The sequence below is a fragment of the Boleophthalmus pectinirostris genome, unplaced genomic scaffold, assembly GCF_026225935.1.
Source record: "Boleophthalmus pectinirostris isolate CB_2022bp ecotype Guang Dong unplaced genomic scaffold, ASM2622593v1 HiC_scaffold_11, whole genome shotgun sequence".
Taxonomy (NCBI): Eukaryota; Metazoa; Chordata; class Actinopteri; order Gobiiformes; family Gobiidae; genus Boleophthalmus; species Boleophthalmus pectinirostris.
In genome coordinates, this window is record NW_026570994.1 from 16587998 (window position 1) to 16615726 (window position 27729).

At 38.3% G+C, this 27729-nt stretch overlaps 1 protein-coding gene across 1 annotated transcript in view; it reads right to left on the reverse strand.

The window, feature by feature from the left end:
• Window positions 1–27729, reverse strand: part of nbeal1 (neurobeachin-like 1) — a 90826-nt gene that overhangs the window by 60158 nt on the left and 2939 nt on the right. The window contains exons 4-8 of the mRNA XM_020939080.2: window positions 7429–7520; window positions 3313–3474; window positions 2615–2696; window positions 1760–1887; window positions 1574–1656 (exon numbers count right to left, since the gene is read on the reverse strand). Coding sequence (XP_020794739.2) covers window positions 1574–1656; window positions 1760–1887; window positions 2615–2696; window positions 3313–3474; window positions 7429–7520 — 547 coding nt within the window. The remainder of the gene's footprint in view (window positions 1–1573; window positions 1657–1759; window positions 1888–2614; window positions 2697–3312; window positions 3475–7428; window positions 7521–27729) is intronic.

Genomic DNA, 27729 nt, shown 5'->3' on the forward strand with positions numbered 1-27729 from the left:
TTATGTGTAATTAATTCAGCAATAAAGTTCACAATTTTGCCCTCACAATTTTAGATTTATTTGATTTAATATAATAAAAATATAACTATAGCTTCTTAAGAGGTGTAACTCTCCAGCATTAACCATTTTGGATTGGATAAAAAATCAGTTAAAGCAGTGCTCCACAACCTTTTTTAGGGCCATGGACCGGTTTAATGTCCGACAATATTTTGCGAACCAGGGGCTGCGGCGGTGCGGCATGGTTTAGTCCTGGTTTAGTCCTGGTTTAGTCCTGGTTTAGACCTGGTTTAGTCCTGGCTAAATCCTGTTTTAGTCCTGTTTTAGTTCTTGTTTAGTCCTGGTTTAGTCCTGATTTAGACTTGGGCTAGTCCTGGTTTAGACCTGGTTTATTTATGGTTTTAGACCTGGTTTTAGACCCAGTTTAGTCCTGGTTTAGTCCTGGTTTAGTTCTGGTTTAGTTCTGGTTTAGAAATGCATATGGGAGGGGGGCTTTGCACTTTGGTGGCCCGGTACCAAACGACCTACGACACAGGGGTTGGGGACCCCTGGGTTAAAGAATCTCACCGTAATTTTTTTATCATGTGTGCACAATCTTGAGACAACTTTACCTCACAAGACCTTGTCCCATCGCTTGTAGCACTTTGTTTAGATATTTAAGACTAGATACTCAGATAGAGGAGAATGGTATGTGGCAGTAACCTCCAGGTCATAGTCTTGGTCATCTATTAACTCATCTGTCAACACACTCGAATGGGCACAAGCCATGCCCTGTGTTGGCTCCGTAATGTCTCTTTCCTTCATACCAATCATACCACAACAAAGAGACATTTAAAAAACCTATAATTGAAAACCGAGTCGTAACGCAGGTCTCGTCGAGTCAAGAGGTAAGACAAGTGTTTCTAATTGTGTTTTAAAGATCCTATATTATGCTCAAGTGTCGTCAAAACATCTTAGGAATAGTCTTTTGTTTCATTCACGCATGTAGCTGCATATTTTTTACTTGTTAACATTTTCAAAACAATATTTAAGAGCTTGTACCGGGTTTTTTCCATGTATCTGAGCAAAATGTGTATCCCCCCCAGTACAGATATATTGTATAACGAGCTCTTGAGGTTAAAAAAAAAGTCTTCTTTAATTTCCTTTTCGAGAAATGTGCTTTTCTGTTGTTTACAATGTATATTTAGTATACATAATTATTGTTCATCTCTTGGCACAAACTCGAAATAAAAACGAATCAATCTGTCAATTATAAAGCATTTTACTCATTTTTACTGTCAGGATGTGCCCAGTTAGCATGCTAGTTACTGTCTCCATTACTACATATATGCTACGGAGCATAATTAGGATGCTAAGAAGGCATAATGTAAGTAACTTTGGACTTATACAAACCGTTAAAGATGAACTATTTCTGTTTTTCACATTTTAAGAGAGTAAAGTAAAGTAGAGCGCCTTTAATATAATTACATCTGGCTCGCTTGTAATCACAGTACAGTTAAATAATTTATTTTGATTATGTTGTCTTGCGTAAAGAATACAAGAAAAATAAACAGAAATCAGACACAAATAGACTCACGATAAAAGAAAGGAACAAACTCCACAGTGAGAGGTGCTGCCTTGTACTTCTGTCTGCTCCGCTCCACCGTCCCAACCTGCTCCCTGAAAATCAAAACACAGCAGTCTAAGATATATATACGTTCATAAAAGCAGCTATCATTAATATTTGATCATGCAGCTGCAGTCTTATGGTATATTGAGTTACCCGCTGGTCCGGTGCCTCCAGTTGTGATATGGGTCGTACAGACTCTCACAGAAAGCCAAAGCGTGACGGACAAACTCTTCAGCCTGGCTCTGGTCCACCATTTCCTTCTCTTTGGTCTTACTTTTCAACTGTAACCAACACAAATTTGATTCAGCTTTAAGAATCATTAATTTTGTGTACTTGCAGAATGATTAGTTAGTACAGCAGGCAAGATACCGAAGCAAAACTAGACACAAAACACAAAACTAGGATGTATTTACACTTGTCCTGGTTTAGTCCTGGTTTAGTCCTATTTTGGTTCTGGTTTGGCCATGGTGTAGTCCTGGTTTAGCCCTGGTTTTGTCCTGTTTTAGTCATGTTGTAGTTGTATTTTAGTTGTGGTTTAGTGCTGGTTTAGTCCTGGTTTAGCCATGTTTTAGTCCTGGTTTACTGCTGGTTTAGTCCTAGTTAGTTTAGTCCTGCTTTAGTCATGTTTTAGTCCTGGTTTAGTCCTGCTTTAGTCATGTTTTAGTCCTGGTTTAGTCCTGCTTTAGTCATGTTTTAGTCCTGGTTTAGCCCTGGGTTGGTCCTGATTTAATCATGTTTAAGTCCTGGTTTAGTCATGTTTTAGTCATGTTTTAGTCCTGGTTTACTCCTCTGTTTTAGTCCTGGTTTAGAACTGGTTTAGTCCTGGTTTAGTCACAGTTTTCTATAGAATAACTCGTAGGTAATAATATTAGGTAGTAGAAGCATAGATTGAGAAAGTACAATGTATCATGATAACAGAATATAACAAGTAATTAAAATCCATTACTTGAGCCTTGACGGATTATTATTATTATCTCAGTTAGTCTTTGTACAAAACTGATATCAAACCTGCTGAATGTAAAGGGTGGTCATGTTGATAATGTGATTGATGTAGGAGCAGGTGCCGATCTCCTCCACATTGGACAAATTCCTGTAAGAAGAAAAAAAAAAAAGACATTATAATTGCTTTCTTATCTGGTAACTCTATAGGAGATTCACTGTTCTTGGAGGAAATATCCAGAGTGAACTTTAGTATTCCTTTCAACCAACAACATTCACATCTTTGGGGCTGAATAACACTTTTGCTTTTTTATACTGACAGAGAAGACGCTGAACTTTGTGCCAGTTTTTGTTTCATGTGGATAGGCAGAGTAATGACAGAGATATTAACCATAAACCAGGTCAACAAATCTGCAATCTGACACTTAAACCACAAATTCCACCGCAGAATTCTCCTCCAGCTCAGTTTGACCTTCCCAAGCTTTGGTAATTTTCCAGTGAAATCAGATTTTAAAAAATGCAGGGAAATCAGTTTGGCTTTGATCCTTTTCTGGTAAAATGCAGATAAATTTAAGATGCATGTGCAAATGTGGCTCTACTGTGACAGAAGACCTTCCAGAAGAAACCCTTTGACCAAAACAACAGCTATTCTACATTTACTGCATCTACTGGTGCAATAAATTGTGGAGGTGACATAAAAATTACAAATAAAGTAGTCTGTTATCCTATTTTATTTCATTCTTTGTCAGTTCTTCTTGCTTTCCGACCTGCACACGAGGATGAGGAACTTGAGGAGGAGCAGAGCGAGGTTCTGCTGCTCTGGCTCCAGACCGTCTGAAGCCTTTTGGACGCACTGAAGCAGCTGGTGACGTAAAACCTGAAGGATGTTGTCTGGGAGCAAGGTCAGCACTGGGGGCAGCTCCTCTGGCCTAAAGGAGAACATAAACAAATACATGAAATTATAAATAAAAGTAAAATTTGTTTTGCCCCAGTACAGATACATGGTAAAAGCAGCTCTTAGGGTCAGAATAAGTCTGTTGTGTACGGTCTGCATCGGATTACAAAGTGATTTTATTGTCCAGAAACCAGGAAGTTCGCCGTTCCGCTGTTGGCATGCTTGTTGTTGTTGGCATTACCGTGACACACAACTCTCCTCTGGCCTCTGAAAGTTGATAGTTAAGATAAGCCAGAAACAACTCTGGACCTCTGCAAAACACTCAGTATCTTTGTTATTTATTATTATTTTATATAGATTTTTATATTTAATCTAACCCTGTAGTCTTTCAGGGGTAGATTCAGAGGTCCATTATCCATTTTGTTTAATTTAAAAGTATTCTAATGTACTTTGACATTAAAATGAGTTTATAATTGATTATTAATATCTCAGTTATTCAAATTAATTCCTCTCTGATACCAGTTATTTAAAAGTACACAGTGTATTCTTTGTGTGCTGCTGGTAAAAGAGCTGCATGACTTTATCTATGCAAAACATACACATATATTATTAATACAGTATATTTGTGTGTCTGAACATCCTGGACTTTGTGTATCAATATTCGACTAGTAGAGCAGAATTAAACATGTTTCAAAGTGGATTTAAGACATATAATAATTGCAAATCACAACACAATCACTTTTACTAAAAACTTTTTTTTTTTTCTGAATTGTTCAATCATATTCACAGGTTTTACAGTTATGAAAAGTTTACAACTCAGAACTAAATATTTATATCTATTGAATGATTAATAATCCTTATCAGCAGCTTTTGAGTTCACTGTGTGTTGTCTGCATCTAATCATAAAGCTTTATTAAATTATTGTCAGAGAATGAGGAATATTAGCCTTATTCATCAGCCAGTTTCACTTTGTGGAAACCGTCTGACCCCGCAGCATTAGGATTCATTCGCTCTACGGTAGGCGGGTACTTTTTTAAATTTAACCAATTGCTCCTATTTGGTCGTGACATATGTAATGCACCGCTACCGGGACTAACTGGTCTATTAAGCTTTTCCCAAATCCCGTAGGAAGAAGAACAATAACGTTTTTCCCCTTGATAAAATTCACCAAACATTCTCTTTGTTCCGGCTTTAAATCCTCGATCTCGGGAATCGTTGCCAACACAGAATGTATGGGTCTTTGCTGATTGGCTGGTGCCCGAACTCACACTTCTGAAGTTCTTGCAAACCGTCTAGTGTATTCTGATTCCTGACCTAGTCGCTGGAGAGAAATGAAATTGAGCGAAGGCATTAGGTGGCAACAGTCTGGTTAGAGGAATATCGCTGTAAATGCAAAACTCCACTCTGGTCATAAGGTAAGTGAGGAATCACCATATGCCGTATACAAATGGACAGAGCTGTCAAATAGGAAGTGAGCATGGGGCCTCTTCCGGCTCCATCGACTCTGGCTCCTCTTGACTTTACATTGAGAAATTGGCTCTATTCACCAGGAAGACGTTTGCAAACATGCAACGACGACTTCTGGTGTAGTTTCTGACACTGACTTAAGACTAAGACTTAAAAGTGTTTAGAACTGTTATTTCTTCTTGTAGTCTGCACTGAAATGGAGCAAAGGATTCAAGATATTGTGATGGTCCACGATATTATTGTGAGAACTCTGATGATACGATATCACGATATTTTGGTTATTTGTACATCCCTACATGTAGATTAAGAAAACTGGGCCATTTTCTAATTTTTTTTAGATTTTGTCAGACTTACTACTGACGTCACACTCCCTTAGTCCACATTTTTTCACGTTTTTAAGACGGTAAAAATCAGCTACAGCGACTTTAAAAGCTCTTTTCTACATGCACACAACACTGGCTGCTACTGCATCCAATCAACTTCTCATTAGTGGGAAAAAAACAGCATCTAGACTTGGCTCATCAGAGAAAATGCAGCTAAAAACCAGGCCCTGAGTGTTTGACGAGCTGGAGGAGCAGATGTGACAGCTGCTAGAGGAGAGAGAGAGAGAGAGAGAGAGAGAGAGAGAGAGAGAGAGAGAGAGAGAGAGAGAGAGAGAGAGAGAGAGGGATCCACAGAGAGCAAAAAGAGGAAAAGACGAGGACTGGAAATGGCCCAAGAAAAAACGAGACTGAAAATTATGAGATGGAAAATTATGCATAAAGTCATTAGAACAAGAGGAAAACCAGATAAAATTACAGCTTTAGATGGATGGAGAAACTGCTTTTTCATACAAACAGCACTTTAAATGGTGCTCAGTTAAGTGTTTTTAAAGGGCCCATATTACGCTAATTTCTTACTTATGTTACTATGTTATTTCCTAATCGCAAACCGACCTGGAGTGAATAAAATAGTTCAAGACACTGTACTGTATCAGAGACCAGTGACCTGTGACAGTAAAGCTACCAAGAACTAGCATACTAACACACACTTTCTGATTATCTGAGAATAAAATGCTTTCTAATAATCTCACTTTTGCTTCACTAATTCCTGTCCAGTTTTATCTCCAAGAGGTTTTTGCCGATTCATGTTGAAGCTGCACTGTGTAACTTTTTGGTTGGGGGTTTGTCACCTGCTTGTTTCCATGGAGACGTCATTGCTCTGCCTTAAATGTTCCACAGTATGACATTAAAAAGTCTATTTATTCAATTACAGGTGGTTTTATAGCTCATAAATACCTAGAAAAACAGGGATTCTGATTGTGAGTGGGGTCGCCTCTCCACAGATCTGACCTTGGTTTGGATAGAAATATTTAATGCCATTTAATGCAAGAACATCTCCATGGAGAAAAGTATTTGATGATCCACCAGAAAAGTTACACAAAGCACTTTTAAAATGAATAAATATTTAAAGATAAGGTTGTTAAAACGTGCACAAATAAATAATACTTCAGTGGAGGACAATTCTGTGTTTAGAAAGAGAGATGTCTGAGTCTCAATGCTGACACTAAAGCTAATGTTTGAGGGATAATAAATATTAAAACAACTCTACAAACTGAAGTGAATTCCACATCTAAAAATAATTGGGTGGTCTTTATTTTAATTACCGTATTTTTCGGACTATAAGTCATGGTTTGGGTGTTTCCTGTGACTTCTACTCCGGTGCGACTTATATATTAAAGTTGTCAAACTGACAGCCTCAAGGGAGCGCTCTAGGCTTATGCGTCCGTATCTGCTACTCCAATTACTCCTGTACCACTGTCACTTGGTGCCCTACTGCACATGTCTCCGGCACGTGTCCTGCACGTAACTATGCAGCCGAAAACAGTAATCGAGCAGCAGAAAGAAAGTTTGAAGTGAGTGAGAAACTTGTGAGGGACTGGAGGAAAGCGGGGATGGAGAACACAGCTTCACGGTAACCAGGAGGATGCACCATGCAACTTTCCTGGAAGTCACTGGATGGATGGACAAAGCCTGGACTTCAGTGACACCGAACCCATTCTGTCGGGATTCAGAAAGACCGGAATAATTCTAACTGGAACTAATGCTGAGTCTGACGACAGCGACACAGAAGAGGAAGCGCCGCTCTGTTTACCTCCGGAGGTCGTGGAGTTGCTCAGAAGTGACACAGAGGATGAAGAATTGAATGGATTTAGTGATTTGGAGTGAGATGGAGAGTTTGTTAAACTTGTTCTGTTCTGTTGTTTATGCTATAGTTATCTGAAGAACTGTTCATACATTTACGTTAATACAAAAAGTGCGACTTATATATGTTTTTCTTCTTCATTACGCATTTTTTGGCTGGCGCAACTTGTACTCCAGAGCAACTTATAGTCCAAAAAATACGGTAATTTGAATTTTAGTAGGATGACCTCAAGAGCTGCTTATGCAATATATCTGTACTGGGACATAGCAGATTTTGTTCAAGTCATGGTACCTTTAATTAGTTTGTATCATACCACAGTCATTCACATTTTTATTACCTGGTTGGTGCCTTTTCGAAATCCACATTCAGGCATCTTTCGTAGGAGCTGACGAAAATCTCCAGCCATAACTTCAAGTAGTCTGGATCCCTCTGCAAGAAGAGAACAGAAATAAAAATGTTTGTTTAGCTGTCTGCCAAATCAAAATAACATTCAAGTTATAAATCACACCAACAATTCGCAAAGTATTTAGCCCTAGTCATTCAGTGTAGTTAATTACCCCTTTGAGCCGACTCCAGACAATAGTCACCACAAACGCCATAAAGGTTTTGTCAGTCTATAAATGGCAGGAATTTACAACTGACAGCACAAATTAATGAGTTTAACTTTCTCGTTTAGAACACCCAAGTTACAAAACAGCAATTATAGTGTAATGATACTCTGCAGTGGGGTGTTCTACTGTACTGGCAGTGTTCAGTAGTTATCATCGTGTAAGGTTTCCCCGGGACAGTCCCAGTTTGGAGCCCTGTGTCCCCTGTCCCAGTGGATTTATCTAAAACCAGTGATTTGTCCCAGTTTTAAACCAGAAATGTCCAAGGTGTCCCTATTTTTAACTAATTTGATCCCTGCCAACAATAAAGAGAGGCATAAAATGTAATTTGTTTAGGTAAAATACAAAAAAATCTCCTTAAAAATGACGAAAACACAAAGAAAATGTGACTATACTTGCTCACAGGTTCGTCATGAATGGTCTCTGCATAATAATTGCCCTTAATTACGCGCTCGTGTCACAATTTTACTATTACCAACCACCACAAACCAGGGGTGTCCAAAAAAACAGACAAAAAAGTGTTAAGATCATCTGAAAACTCCAGATAAAATGCAAAATGGATTTAAAGAATGCGTTTTCTGGAGCCTGTGATCAATACGAGCATACGTGGTCCAGTTTAGGAGTTTGATTTTCAAGAAAAAGGTGAGAGTGACTAATTTTATGTGTTCACCTGCTGTAGGTCCAACTAAATCATCTTTTTATGTCAGACTGAGTTAAAATAAAGCTCAGATTGAAGCCTAACTTGAGCTTCTTACAGAGTACTGCTTTCAGTCAGCATCACATCCCCAGGGAGTTTTGCTGATTTTAGCGGCAAAGCATCAAATGTGTTAATGATACAAAAATAAAATGTTGTTGATAATGTTAACTGAGGTATACAGGACAAAATACCAGTAAAGGGAGTGGGCCTGTGGTTTGTGTCTTATCTGTTGTAGCTCAAACAATGTACCTGTGTGGGACAAAACAGGTTTAACTTCATTTAAAAGGGACACGGGGGAAGCTGACCTATCTGCATTTTTTAAAATTCCTGGATCAGTGTCTCAACAAGGACAACATGGTAATCCTCGATGAAAAACCACAGAAAGTAAACACTGGAAAATAAAAAGTAAAATTGAAGAAAGAAAAAAAAAATAAACAAAGTCAAACAGAGCTCATGAAAAGGAGACTGACTGAATATAAAAGACCAATTATCCATGCATGAATTAAAAAACACATAAAGCTTCTGGTATATTTTTAATGAGGGAATAAAATAACAACATTATTTCATTCTTAAAGGGCCCATATTACGCTATTTTCTGATCTATGTTGTAATTCCTGGTTAAAAACAGATCTGCAGTTGTGTTTTGTTTCATTCGCACATGTTTAACGCACAAATCTTGCATATTTAGGCTGAGTTCTCCAAGTGCTTCACTGTGTTTTTAAACTCTATACACCTTCACTAGAATCATTTGGATCATTTCAGCCCTGGAATTGCTCATCTTCACTGAATAAAAGATGGAGATGTAGACAAACCAATAATAAAGGATTACTTAAACATGTGTGAATAAGACAAAACACAGCTCCAGGTTTGTTTTTGACGAGGTAACAACATTATAACAAGGCTTACAACTCACAATTATGGTCAATTTTGCGTAATATAGGGGCTTTAAATGCTATGGAAAGTAATTTTAGCATCATACAGGTCCTTTAAGTTTGAGCTTGTACTAAAAATAAAGATTATAGGGTGCAGTGGAGGTTGCAGAGTGCAGAGAGGAGTTGCAGCAGTCGGGTGGGTTTAAAAAGACGAGTGACTTGTGTGCGTGTCAGACTGGGACAGATCCAGGAAGCAGCTCAAAGCATTTCCCAGTGAAGTCATCGTGAAGAGTGAGTCTGCAAAGATCTGAGTGTGTGTGGTTATGGAGAGGAGGAGAGAGGGAGGAGAGAGGAGAGACGGAGAAGAGAGGACAGAAGAGAGAGAAAGGGGGTTTGAAGAAGGGAAGAGAGGGGGAGAGGTAGAGGGAGAAAGAGAGAGAGAGGAAAGGGGGGTTGATGAGGAGAAGGAAGGATGGAGGAGATGGGGGAAGGGAGAGGAGAGGGAGAAAGGGTAGAAGATAGAGAGAGACAAAAAACAGAGGGGGTGAAAGGAGAGAGAGAAGGAGAGCGGGGAGCGGAGAGGGGGAAAGGGAAGGCAGAGGAGAGGGGGAGAGAAGGAGAGGGAAGAAGGGAGGAGATGGGGAAGGGGGAGGAGAGAGGGTAGAGGATAGAGAGAGAGAAAAGAGAGAGAGGGATGGAAGGAGAGAGAAGGAGAGCGGGTGGCAGAGGGAAGAGGAGGTAGAGGAAAGAGAGAGAGGGTAGAAAAAAGAAAGAAAAATGAGATAGAGAGCGGTGGAAGGAGAGAGAAGGAGAGGGGGAAATCAGAGAGTGATAATGAGAGGAAGACACTAAAAGAGAGAGGGACAGAAAGAGTAGGAGGAAAGATGAGGATCAAAGAAGGAGAGAAGCAGAGGAGAGGGGGTTAGAGAAAGAGGAAGAGAGGGAGAAAGACAAGGAGAGGAGGAGAGAAGAGAAGAAGCAACAGGAAGAATGAGAAGGGTGAAAGGGAATGTGAAAGAGAAGATGCAAGAAAAAGAGAAGAAAGGAGAGAAATAAGATATTATAAAGGAAAAGAGATAGAGAAAAGAAAACGGGGATCGAGGAGAGAAAGAGAGAAAACAAGGAGGGGACAGTGAGAAGAGAGGAAAGCGAGATGGCAGGAGGAAGGGAGCAAGGAGAGAAAAATGAGAGAGTAAGCAAGAGGAAGAGTGGAAAAATAAGGGGGAAGGGCTAAGAGAGAGACAGAGAGAAAGGAATGATAAGAGGGACAGAAGAGAGGGATGAAGACAGATGGAGAGAGAAGAGGAAAGGAGGAAAGGGGGGTTGAGGAGCATGTGTGTGTGTGTGGGAGGGGGAGTAAGAAAGAGACACAGGGACATGGAAGAGAAAAAAAAGAGGGATGAAAGGAAAGGGGGGTTGCCAAGAGGAAGTGAGAGAAGCAGAGGGAAAAGAGAGACAGGAGATAGAGAGAGGCGGTAAGAGAGAGATAGAAAGTCAAAAAAGAGAGGAGAGAATGAGAGAGAGAGAGAGGAACAAAAAAGAGAGACAGAAAGACAGAAAAAAGAGAGGACTAAAAGAGAGAGAGAGAGAGAAATGGAAAAAGAGAGACAGAAAGATAGAAAAAAGAGAGGAGAAAGTGAGAAACAGAAAGAGAGAGACAGACAAAAAACAGAGGAGAGAGTGAGAAAGAGAGAAAGAGAAAGAGAGAGACAGAAAAAGGAGAAGAGTGAGAAAGAGAGAAACGGAAAGAGAGCGACAGAAAAAAGAGCGGCATTTGAGAGAGAGAAACGAAAAGACAGAGACAGAAAGACAGGAAAAACTAAGGAGAGAGTGAGAGAGAGAGAAACAGAAAGAGAAAGACAGAAAACAGAGGAGAGTGAAAGAGAAGCGGAAAGAGAGAGCCAGAAAGACTGAAGAGAGAGAAATAGAGGAAAGCGAGGAAAGGAAAGCGGGGTTGAGTAGACACACAGAAAGAGAGAGACAGATAAAGAAGAGAGAGAGATAAAAGAGAGAGAAAAAGAAAGCGGGGTTGAGAAGACTAAGTGTAAGAAACAGGAGAGAAAGAGACAGAAGCAACAGGAAAGGAAAGGAGCGGGGGGTTAAAGACAGTAAAAAAGAGAGGAAGAAAGAAAGAGAGCAGAGAGAAGAGAGAGGAAAAAGGAGAGAGGAGGAGAGCATTAGCCACGTGGATGAATCTGTTGTGGTGGGAGAGAGAGTTTGTAACTGAAGCCGCATGAATCAGGAGACAGTTGGAAATAGAGTGTGAGCAGAAGAGGGACAAGACCCTCTTTACATCTGAAACGCAAACTAGAGGCTTAATGTACTTTTGTGGTTAATTCTCGGGCCCATTCATGTTTCTGTGTTTGATTTGAACTGAAACCAAGATATTTAAATTATCAGCAAGATAAGACAAGATGAGAACTACATTTCCTGTCTAAATCACCTCTGTTAAAGGGCCCAAATTACGCTATTTTCTGAAGTACACTACTGGTCAAAAGTTTTAGAACACCACACTTTTTCCAGTTTTTTATTGTTTACTGTCGACCACAACATATTCTAAACTTTTGATTCATGAAAGTGTCCACCTTTGGCAGATATAACAGCTGAACACACTTGTGGCTCGTTCTTTTTACAATAGAAATCAAATATTCTTCAGAAAGTTCTTCCCAAGTCTGTTGCAGAAGTTCCCATAAATGTGTGACACTTGTAGGTTGCTCGGCTTTCACTCTTCTGTCCAGTTCATCCCAAACCAGCTCGATGAGGTTTAAGTCTGGAGACTGTGCTGGACACTTCAAGTTTTCCATCTTGTTCTTTTTTCCTGAGGTAGTTTTGGCAGAGCTTGAATTTGTGTTTTGTATCTTCTATCTTTTTTTTTTTTTAAACCTCTTTAAGCTGTTCTGTTCTTACCTTTGTACCATTTCAAGCTCTTCATTGGATTTGCACGACTTGAATTGCAATAAATAACCGGAAAAATGTGAGTGTTCTAAAACTTTTGACCTGTATTGTGTGTTATAATGTTGTTTCCTCATCACAAACAGACCTGGAGTTGTGTTTTGTTTCATTCACACATCTGGAGCTGTCAACTTGAAAACTACTGCTTCATGGCATCACAAGGTGGAACAGAGCATTTTGAGCTTTGGAGCTGTAAACAGACTAATAATAAAGTAATAACAATAATAAAATAATAATAATAAATGTGTGAATGAAACAAAACATAACTCCAGGTCTGTTTTTGATGTGGTAACAGCATTATAACATGACTTAAAGCTAATGAGAAAAAAATAAATCAATAAAAATACATCAATAAATAATACAATTATTACTAATAATGTTAATAAAAAATAAAAATAATACATACATAATAAAATAAAAATAATAATTAAAAATATATATAAATAAATAATTTAATAATAATAATTAAAGTGAATTTTGTGTAATATTTGACCTTTAAAAAAGTAGGATTCTGTCCAAACTGTGCCAATATGTACAAGTATCTTAAACAATATGAACTGCTAAACTAATACAAGAATCCTGTGTATTTCAGGACATGTTTGTAGAGGTCTAAACTACAGGTACAATAGAGGATAAAACTGAGACTTCGATTTGATTGCCATATAAGTCTCTTCCAGCCCAAGACCCATGTTTGCTGTAAGTGACTAATGACATGTCCTGCCGATCGATTACTCAACTAAAAAGGGGACGTGGCAAAAGCTCTCAAAACGATTACGTATTTCTATGAAGCTGACCCTAACTGCACCCACAAGACCACACCTGCCCGGGATTCAAGCAAAAACAAGAACTCGGAAATGTTTTAATAAGGTAGAAACTCATGATTCACTCCCAAATCTTCAGCCAACTCACTCCGTACTTTCTCCTTTCAGCTGTTGCCCCACATAAATCCTTATAATCTGAACAGAATAATACACTGGTTTTTGAAATTGAAAGCTGAAACACTGAAATTTTGGTGGACTAAAACTAGAGCTGTTAATCACTGTAACAAAATTTGAAGCAAGATATAGATGATAAGTGATAATACAAATACAAATTTAAGCCAATAACTCAAAAACAGATTTAAATCACAAAATATCATGATATCGTATCGTCAAAAGTCTCTCAATAATATCTGGGGCCATCACAATATATCGAATGACAAGTTTCTTTGCTTAAATTCATTGTTATCGTGCAGCAATAGCTAAAAAAACAGAGTGAACTACATTGACCATGATCCTTTGCTCCATTTTGCTGCAAACTACATGAAGAAATAGCAGTTTGAAGCACTTTTAAATCTTAGTCCTTTGAGTTAAGTCTTGTCAAGGCATTTTAAGAGGATAATATCGCAATAAATATCGTACCGTGAGATGTATATCCTGAAAATATCGTACCGTTACATCCCTAATCACAACTAATTCAATCTTGTTATAGCCAAAAAATAACAAAAAAACTCCCACTAGTGTACAGAAAAAATATAGTTCCAGCTTTCATATACTGAATGATAAGTCGATATATAGATAATATCATAAGGCCTAACTAAAACTTGGTTAAACAGCTATATGACTACAGCGCTCATGTTTGGTCCCATTGAGTTTTGAGTGAGGCAGTAGTTTCCTCTTGAGAGCCTGTGTCTGTCAGCACAGACTCAGACTGTGGTGGGTTTGTCCTCATTTGGAGCAGAGCACAGATGCCCTTTGAGGGTTTGGACACACCCAGATCTGCCCTGTTTACCCTCCAACACAAAATCAAACCCACAGCATGTACAAGGAGAAAGGGAGAGGGAGGAAAATGTACTCAAGAGGTAGTACGTGTATTATTGTTACCTTAAAATAGTATTAAAGAGGCATTATGCATTAGGCATCTTTTCCTGGAATAACCTGTGAAAATAACTTGTGAAAATGCTATATAAGGTAAGAAGCCGATACTGAAGAATTTGCTGAATCGGATAAATATCAGCCACCGTATTTTTTGGACTACACTTTTTTCATGGTTTGGGTGGTCCTGCAACCTATACTCCGGTGCGATTTATATGTTAAAATTTTCACATTGACAGCTGTGAGAGGCTCTAGGCCCATGTGCGCCTGTACCACTGTCACTTTGCACTCTACTGCGTATGTCGGCTGCAGAAGAAAGAGAAAGAGCCACTGTCCTGTCTGTGTCATGTCAGTCAATCGCACCATTACTTCTGTACTACTGACAATTTCAAATTTAAACAAACATAAAGACAACTGAAACCATCCTGTCGGGATTCGGGAAAGGCCGGAATAATTCTAACTGGAACTGATGCTGAGTCTGACGACAGCTACACAGAAGAGGAAGCGGCGCTCTCTTTACCTCCGGAGGTCGTGGAGTTGCTCAGAAGTGACACCGAGGATGAAGACTTGAATGGATTTAGTGATTTGGAGTGAGATGGAGAGTTTGTTAAACTTGTTCTGTTCTGTTGTTTATGTTATAGTTATCTGAAGAACTGTTCATATGTGATGTTAACAGTCTGTTGTTCTCTCTTGTATTGTTTTTACTATAACTTGACTTTCAAAATGAGATGTCGGTTCCTGGTCTCTGATTTCATAAAATAAATTGCCCCCAAAAAGTGTGACTTATATGTTTTTTCTTCTTCATTACGCTTTTTTTGCCTGGTGCAACTTATACTCCAGAGAGACGTATAGTCCAAAAAATATGGTACATAAAAAATATGGATGAGCTCTGTCTGATTTTATTTGATTTATTTTCAGCCTCCGCACTGGTATCGTTGATATTCGGTATCAGTAGAAAGCTAAATCTCGAAATCTGCCCAGAACTGAAAAAACTGGATTGGCAAACACCATGGAGACAAGCAGATGACTCCAACAAACCAAGTGTTTTTCGGAGATAAAAAGGCCTAGAATTCAAACAATGGAAATAATGAAAGGCATGATTTTACAGTTTATACCGTACAGTTAAAATTACCGCATGAAATGACACAATATTAATTCATTATACGCAACCGGACATAGTGAAAGACGTCCCTGTGAGAACAAGGTCAAAGGTGCACGAGTCGATACGCTTCACTTTACACAATTAACTGAGACAAGAACGACAGTGGCCATATTGGATTTCCTCTGAATGAATGGATCAATGTCTCACTGCATAAGAGAAACCCATCCACCATCTGAAAGAACACATCTCAGCACTTTGTTATTCTGGCAATTGTAAGGGATTTATTTAACAGTGTATTAATTAGCATGTGATTCTCTGAGCCAAAGTGAATGTTTGAATGAGTATGTGTCTGTTTGTGTTATTGTCCTAAATGTGGATTGATGCTAAAGCAAAAACGAATCTACCAATAAGGGCACAAATGAAGTTAGCTGAACCGAGACAGCAGACAGAGGACAGAGGTGTGTTTCAGCCATTTTGAAGGACTTACAAATATCCTTAAGGTCGCCATTTTTCAGTCTTATTATTGTTAAACGTGGGACAGAAAGTGCACACCGCAGACGCGAGAAGAATCTTATTAGATTTTAAATCTCCAATCGCGAAGACTGCCTGCAAAGCTGTGAGAGAGTTTAGATACAAGTCAAACTGTGCTGTTATTATTTGTGAAATGTGCAATACTTCAGATACATGACTTTTAATGCACAGAAAGCTGATAATAAAGTAGACAGGAAATAGAGTCTCAATCACCATTATGACCCTGGCTCGAGAGACCGCAAGAAACAAGCTCTCTGCTACAGCATTTAAGTTATAATAAATATGTATAAATAGTGCTAAAGTGCGTTGTGGCAGTCGGCTGATGGTGTGGCCAGGTGGAGTTGAGCCAGAGGAGCAGCCATGTTTATAGGCGGCTGGATGCGCTGGGCCCTAGTGCATCCGGGTCACCTCGAAATAGAACAATAATTAATACAAACACGGCACAACGGGGGCCGTGACAATCACTAATTTGCAGTTTCAACTCAATCCGCACTACTGGACTTTTTAATTAGGTTTTACAAAGTAGAAAAAATGCTAGAATTCTATTAAAAAAAATCATCTTTCTGATTAACTTTTTCTCATTCAATTGTATTTATTTTTTTCTAGTGGAGAGTCCGCCACCGGTTTGTCTCCATGGAGATGCTATTGCTTTGTCTAGAATGTGCCACAATATAGCTTAAACTCATCTATCACGAGGGAGACAAGCTGGTTCCAGCACTACGCTACATTACAGTTCAGATCTGTGGAGAGTCGCCCCTGTTCACAGAAGGAATTGAAGTATTTTTGGGGCAATAGAAAAGAATGAATAAATGCAATAGATAATGTATGTTTAATGTCATATCATGGGACATTCCAGGAAAAGCAATAAGATATTCATGGAGACAAGTGCACCTTTAAAATTGTTAATCGCTGTGACATTGGTCTTAATTTTTCATCAGTCTGAAACCCCATGCAGGGATTGATTGACTGACTTTTAAATACAACAAGGTCTTTCTAATCAGCTCAACTTTTATCCGGATAAGTGGACTACAACGTAATAATATTAGGCTAATTATTATTGTATTTTCAAAGAGTACCGCAAAAATGACCAAACGTACGGTGCCAATAAACCATGTATTTACAGCATATAGTAAAGTTCTGTTTATCTATACTACAACTTAACACTTAATATGTCACTAATACAGCTTTATTATCTTCCCTCTTGTGACATCTATGGAGTTTTTGTGCTTTTAAACATACAGTATCTTATTGCATTGACCAACTGCTTTAACAGAGACTTTATTGTGTTTCATTAAACCACCACACCCTGTTTAACTCGGCTCTTAAATGGCTTTTTCACTGCAACCAACATTATAAAAGCAATTTGTATAAACCGCTGCGTTACTTAGAGATCATGAGGGTTATAAGGCTGGGCAGTTCTTAAAGGACTCATATTAGGCTGGAGATGTAGACGGACTAATACTAAAGGATTACTCAAACATGTGTGAATGAAACAAAACACAACTCCAGGTCTGTTTTTGTGTACATAACGACATTATATCATGGTTTAAAGCTCAATTTTGCGTAATATAGGACCTTTAACATATACAGAAGCAATATGTAATCTGAATGAAATTAGCAAATCACAAATATAGGTATAATATATTGAGTGTGTGGATATGAAAAACACAATTATTTACCCTATTAAAAGGTAAACGCTACAACTTTTCGTCTTTTGAATGTCACACAGTATGGCATTATCCAGAGGTGCTGTTTGTGTTTAAAGGAAATAAATGCTGTTTTCAAGCTCGGTATCAGGAATTAGCAGATACTTAAAAGCAAAATATCGACATCGGTATCAGAAGAGAAAAAGCTGCCCTACTCTCCAAAGATCTGACCTGTAACTTCGCCTAGTGCTGAAACCTTTGACGTAGATAGTTTAATGCCATAATAAGTGGAACATCAAAGTAAAGCACCACTCCTCCCCAGAAAAGTGACATAATTCAGCTTTAACAAATGCTCAAGGCGTTGTTGGCTGTTCGCTAATAACTCTTTTAGTCAGTCATGTTCTGGTATGCATGGTTAGCGCCCCGAGGCTAGTCTTTTCTTTAGCCGCTAACTTCATCTCCTCCTCGTGCTATGAATATCTCCCTCTATGCAACAACACTGATGTCATTGATGCTGATTTAGCCATCGTTCTTGGCTCGGCTCCCCATACGTCACTATTCTGAAGACTTCATGGACTATTACAGCGTGGTTTCAGTGTAGCAGTTGCAAATTGCACCGCGTGTTGTCTTTTATGGCAATGGCAACAGAGGAGGTACATTTTTAAACATTGTGGCCGGGCTAATTCTAGACCACTTCCACCGAAACTGGTGATCTGGGAGCACCCCATAACCGCGCCCTGTCTGGGGACGAAAGAGGGAGAAGGGTGGGGCGGCTGATTCACCCGAGAGTCAAATCAATACACTCACGTAATATTACTCGGCTAATGAAACAACAGCATGGCATTTGGAGGTGATTGCTTTACTGCAGATGTAAAAATTCTGCCAAAAAAAGTTAGGCACTCATGGTAATATTGCAAGGTTGCAGAATTTTGTGGTACAAAGCAGATGGGAAACTAAAATTAAAGGGCCTGTGCCACAGACTGTATAAAGAAGTGGACTAACGGAGTGTGACGTCAAAGTGAAGCTCACGATGCTGCAGTTACAGAAGCTAATTTAGAGCAAGGTCCAAATAGGAATAGGAATTAACAGGCAAAATAGCAAAATAAAAACAGCAGGATCATGTAGAGTGGGTTAATACGAACATTTTAAGACCAAAATGACAGAGAGAGGGGTGACAATTTCTCAATAGAAAGTGAAAAGGAGCCAGAGTCGATGGAGCCTGAAGTGCCACCATTGGTCCAAAAAGTCTATGGCAGGATTCTCCAACCTTTTTACTCCAGTGAGCTCCTTTATAGAACGAAAAAGAAAGAAACTGAGTAAATATAAGAGCCACAGTGAGTCTTAGGAGTTACTGAATTCAAGCATTGGTTAATTATAATTAGGGCTGGGTATCATTAAGAAGTAGCTGATAGCATACATACAGAGACCAGAGACCAGACTGAAAACCAGACCTGAAACTGAAAGAGACCAGAGAACAGACCAGAAAACAGAGAACAGAGACCTGGACCAGAGACCTGGACCAGAGACCAGAGACCAGACCAGAGAACAGGCCAGAGACCAGAGAACAGAGACCTGGATCAAAGACCAGAGACAGAGACCAGAGACCAGACCAGAGACCAGACCAAAGACCACAGACAAGAGACTGGACCAAAGACCAGAGACCAAATCAGAGACTAGAGACCACACTAAAAACCAGACCTGAAACAGAGAGAGATCAGACCAGAAAACAGAGAACAGAGACCTGGACCAGAGACCAGAGACAAGAGACCAGACCAAAGACCAGACCAGAGACCAGACCAGAGACCAGAGACCAAACACCAGAGACACAATACCTTGATACATAGGCCACGATACGATATGTTTTTCAATACAGTGCACTTTCAATTCAATATGATATATTTCAGTGAAAAACAAAGGCTAAATCATGGCTGTGATACTAAAAGTTTACTAAGTCCATGACGTTTGGGCAAAGTAAATATGAAAAACACCCATTTTACTCATCAAAACAGGGAACATGTCAACACAATTGCACCTCTTACACAAAACAATTAAGTAAAATATACCTAACCTGCATGTTTAAAATAAATTCATTCATTCATAAATTCATTACTTGATGTTTGGTTGTGATATTGCTACATCTATACCTCTCCCCTCTTCCTATAATAAAACGAGAACATGTATTCACAGTTTCTCTGCATTAGCTTTGGCGTTGTGCAGTCACGCTGGCAGGAGCAGAGCCTCTTACGTAACGCTCTTATTTGTCGTCTGTGACCTCTCGACCTCTGTCTGCGTAACTGGAGTCACCCTCTGCTCGCATGGCACAGGGCATATTTTTACTCCAATCTAATCTAAACAATAAAACATCAAACTCCGCTATTTTAAGCTTTGAAAGATGCTGACAAACTGGGCTGTACATGTTTATTAGCAGTTCATTTGCGGCATCAGTGCTTATAAAACGCCAATGTGAATTACATTAAAGGCCAAGTACCTAATTTTTCCAATGTATTTGAGCAAAATTTGTCAAGCCCCAGTGCAGATATACTGTAACAGCAGCTCTTGAAGTCAAAATAAGCCTTCATCTACTTGGGCCTGTCACGATAAACAATCATTTTTGGTGTCAATATTTATCGTATCATACTTTTTTCTTGGTACTAATGGGAATTTTTGGTTATTTTCTTTGCAATATGATAACATTTGAGCCATAAAATGTTGAATTATGAACTAAAACTATACAAACTTATAACTAAAGTGTTGCATTTATTTGCTTTTTAACAATATTGTACATTTAAAATACTTTTTTGGGGATAATTCTGCTTCATGGTTTGTTTTCAGTATTATCGTTATCATCTGTATTTATTTATTTTAACAATATCATACTTTAAAACTTGTTTTCCTGACAGACCGTCTTAGAAAACCTTTTACTGTCCGATAATCAGGAAGTGTGTGTTAGCATGCTAGTTGTTTTTAGCTTTATTTGATGTAAGTTGATTGACATACTGCCTAAACTTAAACACTTAAACTTGCACTGTGTAACTTTGCTGGTGCCGCTTGCTTGCCTCCATGGAATGAATGCTATTACTTGCCTGGAATGTCCCACAGTATGGCATTAAGCTTATCTGTGTCCATGGAGATAAACATGTAACGTCAGCAAGCTGAGTTACAGGTCAAATCTGAGAAGGTTTGTCAAGTTTTTTAAAGCATTTTGGAGAAATAAAATCACCTGTAATTGAATAAATGCAAGATAGATATGTTTAATGCCATACTGCGGAACATTCTAGAGCAAAACGGCAATTTCTATGAGCAGGCAGCAGCGGCTGAAAGTTACAGAGTGCACCTTTAACTGCAAAAGTTATCAGCAAACATGGCAGATTTGGCTGTTAGTCGTTGCCCTAAAGGAAATCTATCAGACAACTGCCAAATGTAAACAGAAGATAAGTAATCAGAGCGGAGGTGACAAGTGAAACCGAGCTAGCACAGCGCTAACGCTAAACTAACATTGTGCTAACGCTGAGCTAATGCTAAGCTAACACATGAGGCAGAGCAGGTTCAATGGGACGGACGCCAGACCTGATTGTTTTGTACACAGTGACAACAAACAGAAACCTCAGACTGATAAAAAGGTTTCACAGACGAGCCATTCAAGGACCACCAGGGATTTACAGGTAGAAGACGTTAATGCCAAGTATGCACCAACTTTTAAAGAGAATAAAATGTGCAAAAAAATAAAACTTTACCCTTTTTGAAAGATAACACTGTAGGACTTTTAATCTTCATGTTTTTGCAGCATTTTATTTTCACAGTATTACACAGTATTTTTGTTTTTATTAGACAACAGTGCATCTTCTTTTTCTTTTTTTTTTTTACTATTAATTAAGGAATTTCAAGTCTTTCCGATGTATTTTATTACTTTATGTTTAGTTTTGTTTTGGTTTGTTTTTTGTAGCGAATAAATAGAATCTTGAATGGAGGTTATATGTTTGAATACCAGATGCTGCTGTTTTCATTTATCCATTCTTTGGACTGGCACAAAGAGTACAGGGAATTACAGGTAAAAGACAGTTTAAAGGATACAAATGCCAATTCTAAACCAACTTTGCAAGAACACACTTAATTTTTTGTTTAGCTTTGGTTGAGATACAAGTTTTGAACAAAAAGTGTGGATTAAAAGTAACCTCAAAAGCTCAGAAATATCACTTCTACCCTTTTTTTCCCCAGTCTTTATTAGACATTGTACTCCATATTCTAATTTTGCCTATTTCCAAAACAGCAATTTACATATTATTGATTTTTGATATAACTTCCATAATTTTATCTATTGTTTATGACTATAATATGTCTTAGTTTCAACAGTTTTTTGTGGTTCTAAAAGACAGTGTTTCTTTTTTACGTAGCAAAAACTTGAATGTTAAATGTATCTTATGTATTTGAATATCAGGTGCTACTGTTTGCATTTATCTGTGCTTTGGACTGGCACAAAGGGTAGCCTATATTTGAATCCACTGTGGCTAGATTTAAGCTTAGATTAAAATTCCTGAAAAGATAGAAAACTGAAATGAGCAAAGAGGTATACAAAGAAGAATCTTTTTATGCGAGACGCCCTTTCTGAAACTTGAATTTGTCAAGGCTTTGGACTGCCAAAGCATAACTTAAAGTCCATATGACAGGTTTTCATGTTTTCCCAGATAGAAAATTAGAACTTGTTTTGGTGGGATGGTCGCAGTTTAAACCTTCATTTAAGAAAATAAAGGTGTGTTTCTATTATTTTTACTACTGTAATTGAACAAAGAGAAACAAGACGAGCAAACAATTATGCCAAGCAGAAACCAGTCTCTCAGTCAAGCATTAAAGTGTCTACACTGCAAAAAGCAATATCTAGGAAATCTGAAATGATTTAAATTAAGATCATTTTACTTTATTTGACTGGATACAACTTGAGAAGTAAAATTATCTACCAATTATTTTAAGTGCAAAGAGTTGTTTTTCTTAAATTTTCTGCAGTAAGATGTATTTTCATATTTTAACTACGAAAAGTCTTGCTCCATTGGTAGATAAATTTACTCAAGTCAAGTTACTCAAATCATGATGAAACTTTCAACATATGACAAGGCTAGACTACTCAAACACTACTAAAACACAGCAAACATCATTAAATTTAAGATTTTTGCAAGAACATTCACACTTGTTTTTCCAATTTAGCAATTTTTCTGGTTTAAAATCTGACTTTCTGGTTGGAAATCATGAAATCGCGCTATAGGGAATTCCACAACTGTTACCTAGCAACCTGTATTGTACACGAGGGTGAAACTCAGAAATTATTATCTGACAAATACAAATGTAAGAAAACACCTTTATTTTCTTGAAATCATGTTTAAAATATCAGAAAAATTGATTCTTTTCAGTAAATTGTGCCAAACTTTTGGACAAAATTGTCAAAAGGTTTAGAATTTTCAACTTCCTGTAATTTTCAACATATTTTTATTTTTACTTTTATTCATAAATTGCTTCTTTATTGATGTAAAACTATAATTTAAATGTACAATAGTTACAATTGCACCAAATTAAGTAAAAATAAGAGAATCAAAAAAACTGTAAGATCTGTGTAACTTCTCTGGTGGAGGGCCCGTCAAATGCTTCTCCATTGCTTTGTCTGGAATGTTCCACAGTATGGCATTAATAATTTCTATCAGAGGTGGGACCAAGTCATTGTTTTGCAAGTCTCAAGTCTTCGAAATCAAGTCCAAGTCAAGTCCCAAATCAAAGACAGGGAAGTCCAAGTCAAGTCTCGAGTCACTGGTCCATAAGTCCAAGTCAAGTCCAAGTCGTTTGCTTTGAGCTTCAAGTCATTTCAAGTCTTTAAGCTAAATTGTACTTTAAAAAATCATGGTATATTTATATATGAGTATTTATATAAGAGTTTTAGAAATTCATTTTGTTAATTTTTCCTTTTTAAATGTCTTGACAAGATCTTAGTGTGAACTCATTATGGTCAGAATAGAAAGAAATTAGATTTAAAAGCGCTTCTCAAGTCTTCTCAAGTCACAGACCTCAAGTCCAAGTCGAGTCCCAAGTCTTAGTCCATTTTATCAAGTCAAGTCAAGTCCTAAAAATAGTGACTCAAGTCTGACTCGAGTCCAAGTCACGACCTGCAAGTCCCCACCTCTGCTTTCTATCTTCAGGGAGACCAAACCAGACCAAGTTACAGGTCAGATCTGAGGAGAGGTGACCCCACTCACAGTCAGAATTTTGTTTTTCTAGGTAGTTTTAAGCTATAAAACCACCTGTATTTGAATAAATGTAGAGTAGAGTAGTTTAATGCCATACTGTGGAGCATTCCAGGCAGAGCAATGACATATGCATAATAAAAACAAGCAGGTGACGGACCCTCTAACCAGAAAAGTTGCACAGTGCACCTTTAAGTCTCCTCTGCTTTAACATACAAAAACCAAAACACAGCCACATTCCTCATTAAGTTCAGCCCATGTGACCTCTCCTACTGTCTGCTGCCTCTGCCGACTGACAACATATCCTGGCAACGACAACCCACTCCCACACGCAAACACTGGAGGTTACAGCATTGGCGTTAGCATTAGCAGCATAGGAAACATAGTCTGGAGACTCCCCGTTGCCGCACTGAACTCTTCAGCTGCTGCTTGGGGGAGATATGGGTTTTTTAATGGTTTTCTGTCAGCCCCATGGAGAGGAAGATATTGGTCCAAGCTGGAGTCTAGGTCAAGTTTGCATGAAATTAACTTAGCTTTTCCTGCAATTTCACAAGGAATGTTACCAGGTTAACATTCCAGGTTAACATTCCTTGTGAAATCAACTCAAAACATGCTACATAGGTCTCCAAGAACAGTTGATAGTGAAGGTCAGTTAAATACAATCAATGAATCTGTCCAGGGACTACAGGTGGAAATTAGCACTGATGCTACAACCTGATATACAATGCATCTCTCCTGTTAAGGTAAATGCAAAAATTGTGCGCTGTCCCTGTCTCAAATAAATAAATAAATAAATAATCATGACTATCTATCTATATTACAATAATCATGCAATATAAGAAATTTAAAAAAATATAATCGTGACAGTTTTGAAAGGGAGTACAATGTAAATTTTTTTAACCTATACGCTAAAAACTCAAGCACCGATCCAGGTTTTTCTGTTCTGATACTGATGTAAATACTTTGACTTTAAGTATTTGCTGATTCCCAATATCAACCGATACCAGGGCAGAGACTGAAAATATAAGTGATTTTCTTTAAACAAAAACAGCGTATGGTAAAAAAACCTTCAGTTGTGTTTTGTAATTACAGAAAAGCTTGGTAAACATTGGCCATTAAATCCTCTTATTACACCAGTTTGCGCCGATATCAGATCCCAGTATTGTATCAGTTAGGGATGTAACAATAACCGAAATATCGTGATATCATATCGTCAAAATTCTCACAATAATGTCATGGAGCATCACTATATATCGAATAACAAGTCTCTCTGCTTAAATTAAGAGTTACGGTGCAGCAGTAGCTTAAAAAAAAGACAGAGAACTACATAGACCATGATCCTTTGCTCCATTACAAGAAGAAATAACAGTTCTAAGCACTTTTAAGTCTTCGTTCTTTGGATTAAGTCTTGTCAAGGCATTTTAGGAGGAAAAAGTAGCACATTAACAGTTTTGTAAGGCTCCAGAAAATATCACAATAAATATTCTACCATGAGATGTATATCGTGAAAATATCGTACAGAGAGATTTGGATATTGTTACATCCCTAGTATCGGTGCATCCTTAGTAAAAACAATGAGTCCTGTAAGTCCAATAACTGACAGATAATACATTGCCTATTGATTTCAAAAGAGTTATAAACAGATGCAACATATTAAAAACCACTAGCATAACAATTATAGTAAAGTTATCATCCTCAATCTGAATAATTGTCAACAGTAGAGCTGCAAAACTGATCGAGAGGCAGCACTACCTTTGTCAATTTTTCCTCTGCTAACAACTAAATCTCTGTGCTTCTCCACTGTGAACTGATTGAGCCAGGAAAAATTGCAATTACATATTTGTACGGAGTGGCCCGGGCCTCACACTGCTGTATTGTGCAGCTCCAGTTTTTTGTTGTCAGCACATGTTAACACAGGGATTATTCAGACGCACATCTTAAACGCATGTCCAACTGATTTCATAGGCTCAGAGTTTGACACAGAGCTGAGTATGTGTGTGTGTGTGTGTGTGTAAGGGTATTTATCATATCGTGGAGGGCTAAACTCAACTAGAATCAGGTCCCTATAATGTAAATCCTTCATTATTAGATCAACAACATGGTTTAGTTTAAAGGTGCATCGGTGGAGGGTCCGTCAAATACGTTTCTTCATGGAGATGTTATTGTTTTGTCTGTAAAGTTTCACATCTTCATGCAGACCAAACCAGACCAAGTTAAAGGTTAGATCTGTGGAGAGGCAACCCCACTCAGTCTTTTTGAGCTATAAAACCACTTGCGATTGAACTAATGTAAGAGAGAAACAAGCAGGTGATGGATCCTGAACCAAAAAGTTAAATAGTGCATCTTTAAGGCTACGTTTATATGATGACGGTCTGAACAGAAGACGCAAAAGTGGCATCGCGTTTTCACTTTTTATTCCACGTTTAGACAAGCGTTTTGCAAAAGTATATGGAATTTGATTGTGTGTGCATGCCAGGTTTTGTACTGTATGCATGTGATGTAAATGCGTATGCGACGTGAGCAGATCTGACCAGAGTTTTGCATCTTGGGCAGTGTAGATGGAAACGCTACAGCAGAGAGTGTATTCAGCTTTTCCACTCTGGAGGGTGGTTTCAGATTTTTGCATGTTTTAAGCCCCCAAAACGCCGTTACCGTCTAAAGGAAAGGCACTTCCGATAAAATATTTTGTCGTTTTTACTGGAAGCGTTCTGAGGTTAAGATAGAGGTTAAAGTTCCAAAACCTCCAAAATCCACTCTGAAGCTGCATTAGCTCTGATTCATGATTGGTTGCAGGTCCTGGGGTTTATAGTGACCGACCGTTCAGATCAAAGAGAGACATTTTAGGTTTAAACCAACTGGATTTCAGCTTTGAAACTGGTAACCAAAATGAGAGACTCCTGTGAGGCTCATTCTGCTTTCTGGTTGGATAAAAAACACCAAATTACAACCTAAATAAATGCAACATCACGCTATATTTGATTTGAATGTAATAACCTTGTACCTGGGGACACAGTTAGGTCATCTTCAGGACAAATAAATTCAAAATCGTACGTACCGTTCCTTTAAAGTTAGAGTTTGGATTAGGATTAGGGAAGTAATAGGAGTGAACTTGACTGACTTAATGTTTGTTTACACAGTGATTTATGTCTAGTTTTGTCTGTGTGTTGACTGTGAAGAGAAAGGTGGGGTGTGGGAGGGTTTTGTTTTTGTCTATTTTATGTTTTTGTTGTATAATCTCAAAAAAAAAAGGCAAGGCAAGTATTGACTACGGTTTTACGAGACTTGAATTTCCAGAAAATTACTGCAAGTCAATGAAACGTCCACAAGAAGCATGGAAATCCAACATGTACAAGCAGGCATTTATCACAGTGTGGGGACTAAAAGCCGTGTGCATGCGTGTGTCTGAGTCCATGCGTGTGTCTGTGTGTGTGTGTTTGTGTGTGTAGGATTACTGCAGAAGTCCCAGCCAGCAGCCTCACGTGAACACCAGCTCAGCTCAGCCTGTTTGTAATGTGCCAATGTGCTTTATCTCCAAGTACATTAAAGAGAGCCAAGAGCTGAGTCAAGGAAGGCTTCTGTACTCCCCTGTCATTCATGTCTAAAGGTAAAAACAATAAAACCTGACATCATACTGTAAAATCACTTGAAGCATTTGGATAATCTCAGCCCTGGAATCGCCAATCTCTGCTGAACAAAAAGTTTAAAAAAAGGCTGTTGCTTCATGACATCACAAGGTTGAACAGAGCATTTTGATCTTTAGAGATGTAGATAGACTAATAAATAAAGGATTACTTAAACATGCATGAATCAAACAAAACAGAACTCTGGGTATAAGAGAGGAAGATGAGCGCTTCAGTGGGTCAATCAAATTTTCAGGTCAGGTGCTCATCAGGATCACTAAAAAAAAATCTGAGGCACTCCGACTGCATTAAAAGTCCTTTAATATATAAAATGGGACTAGACTGCATGGGGCCTTCGTCAGGGCAACTCTGGCTACGTTTTTGATGATGTAGTGATATTCTAACAAGACTAAAAGCTCAAAAGAGTCCATTTACAGATTGGGAACTTCAATATCTCTGTAACACCGAGAAACAAAAACAGCTTTCTCAGCCAGAATTAAGAAAATAGCCATTGGTATAAATAATTAAAAGTGAAA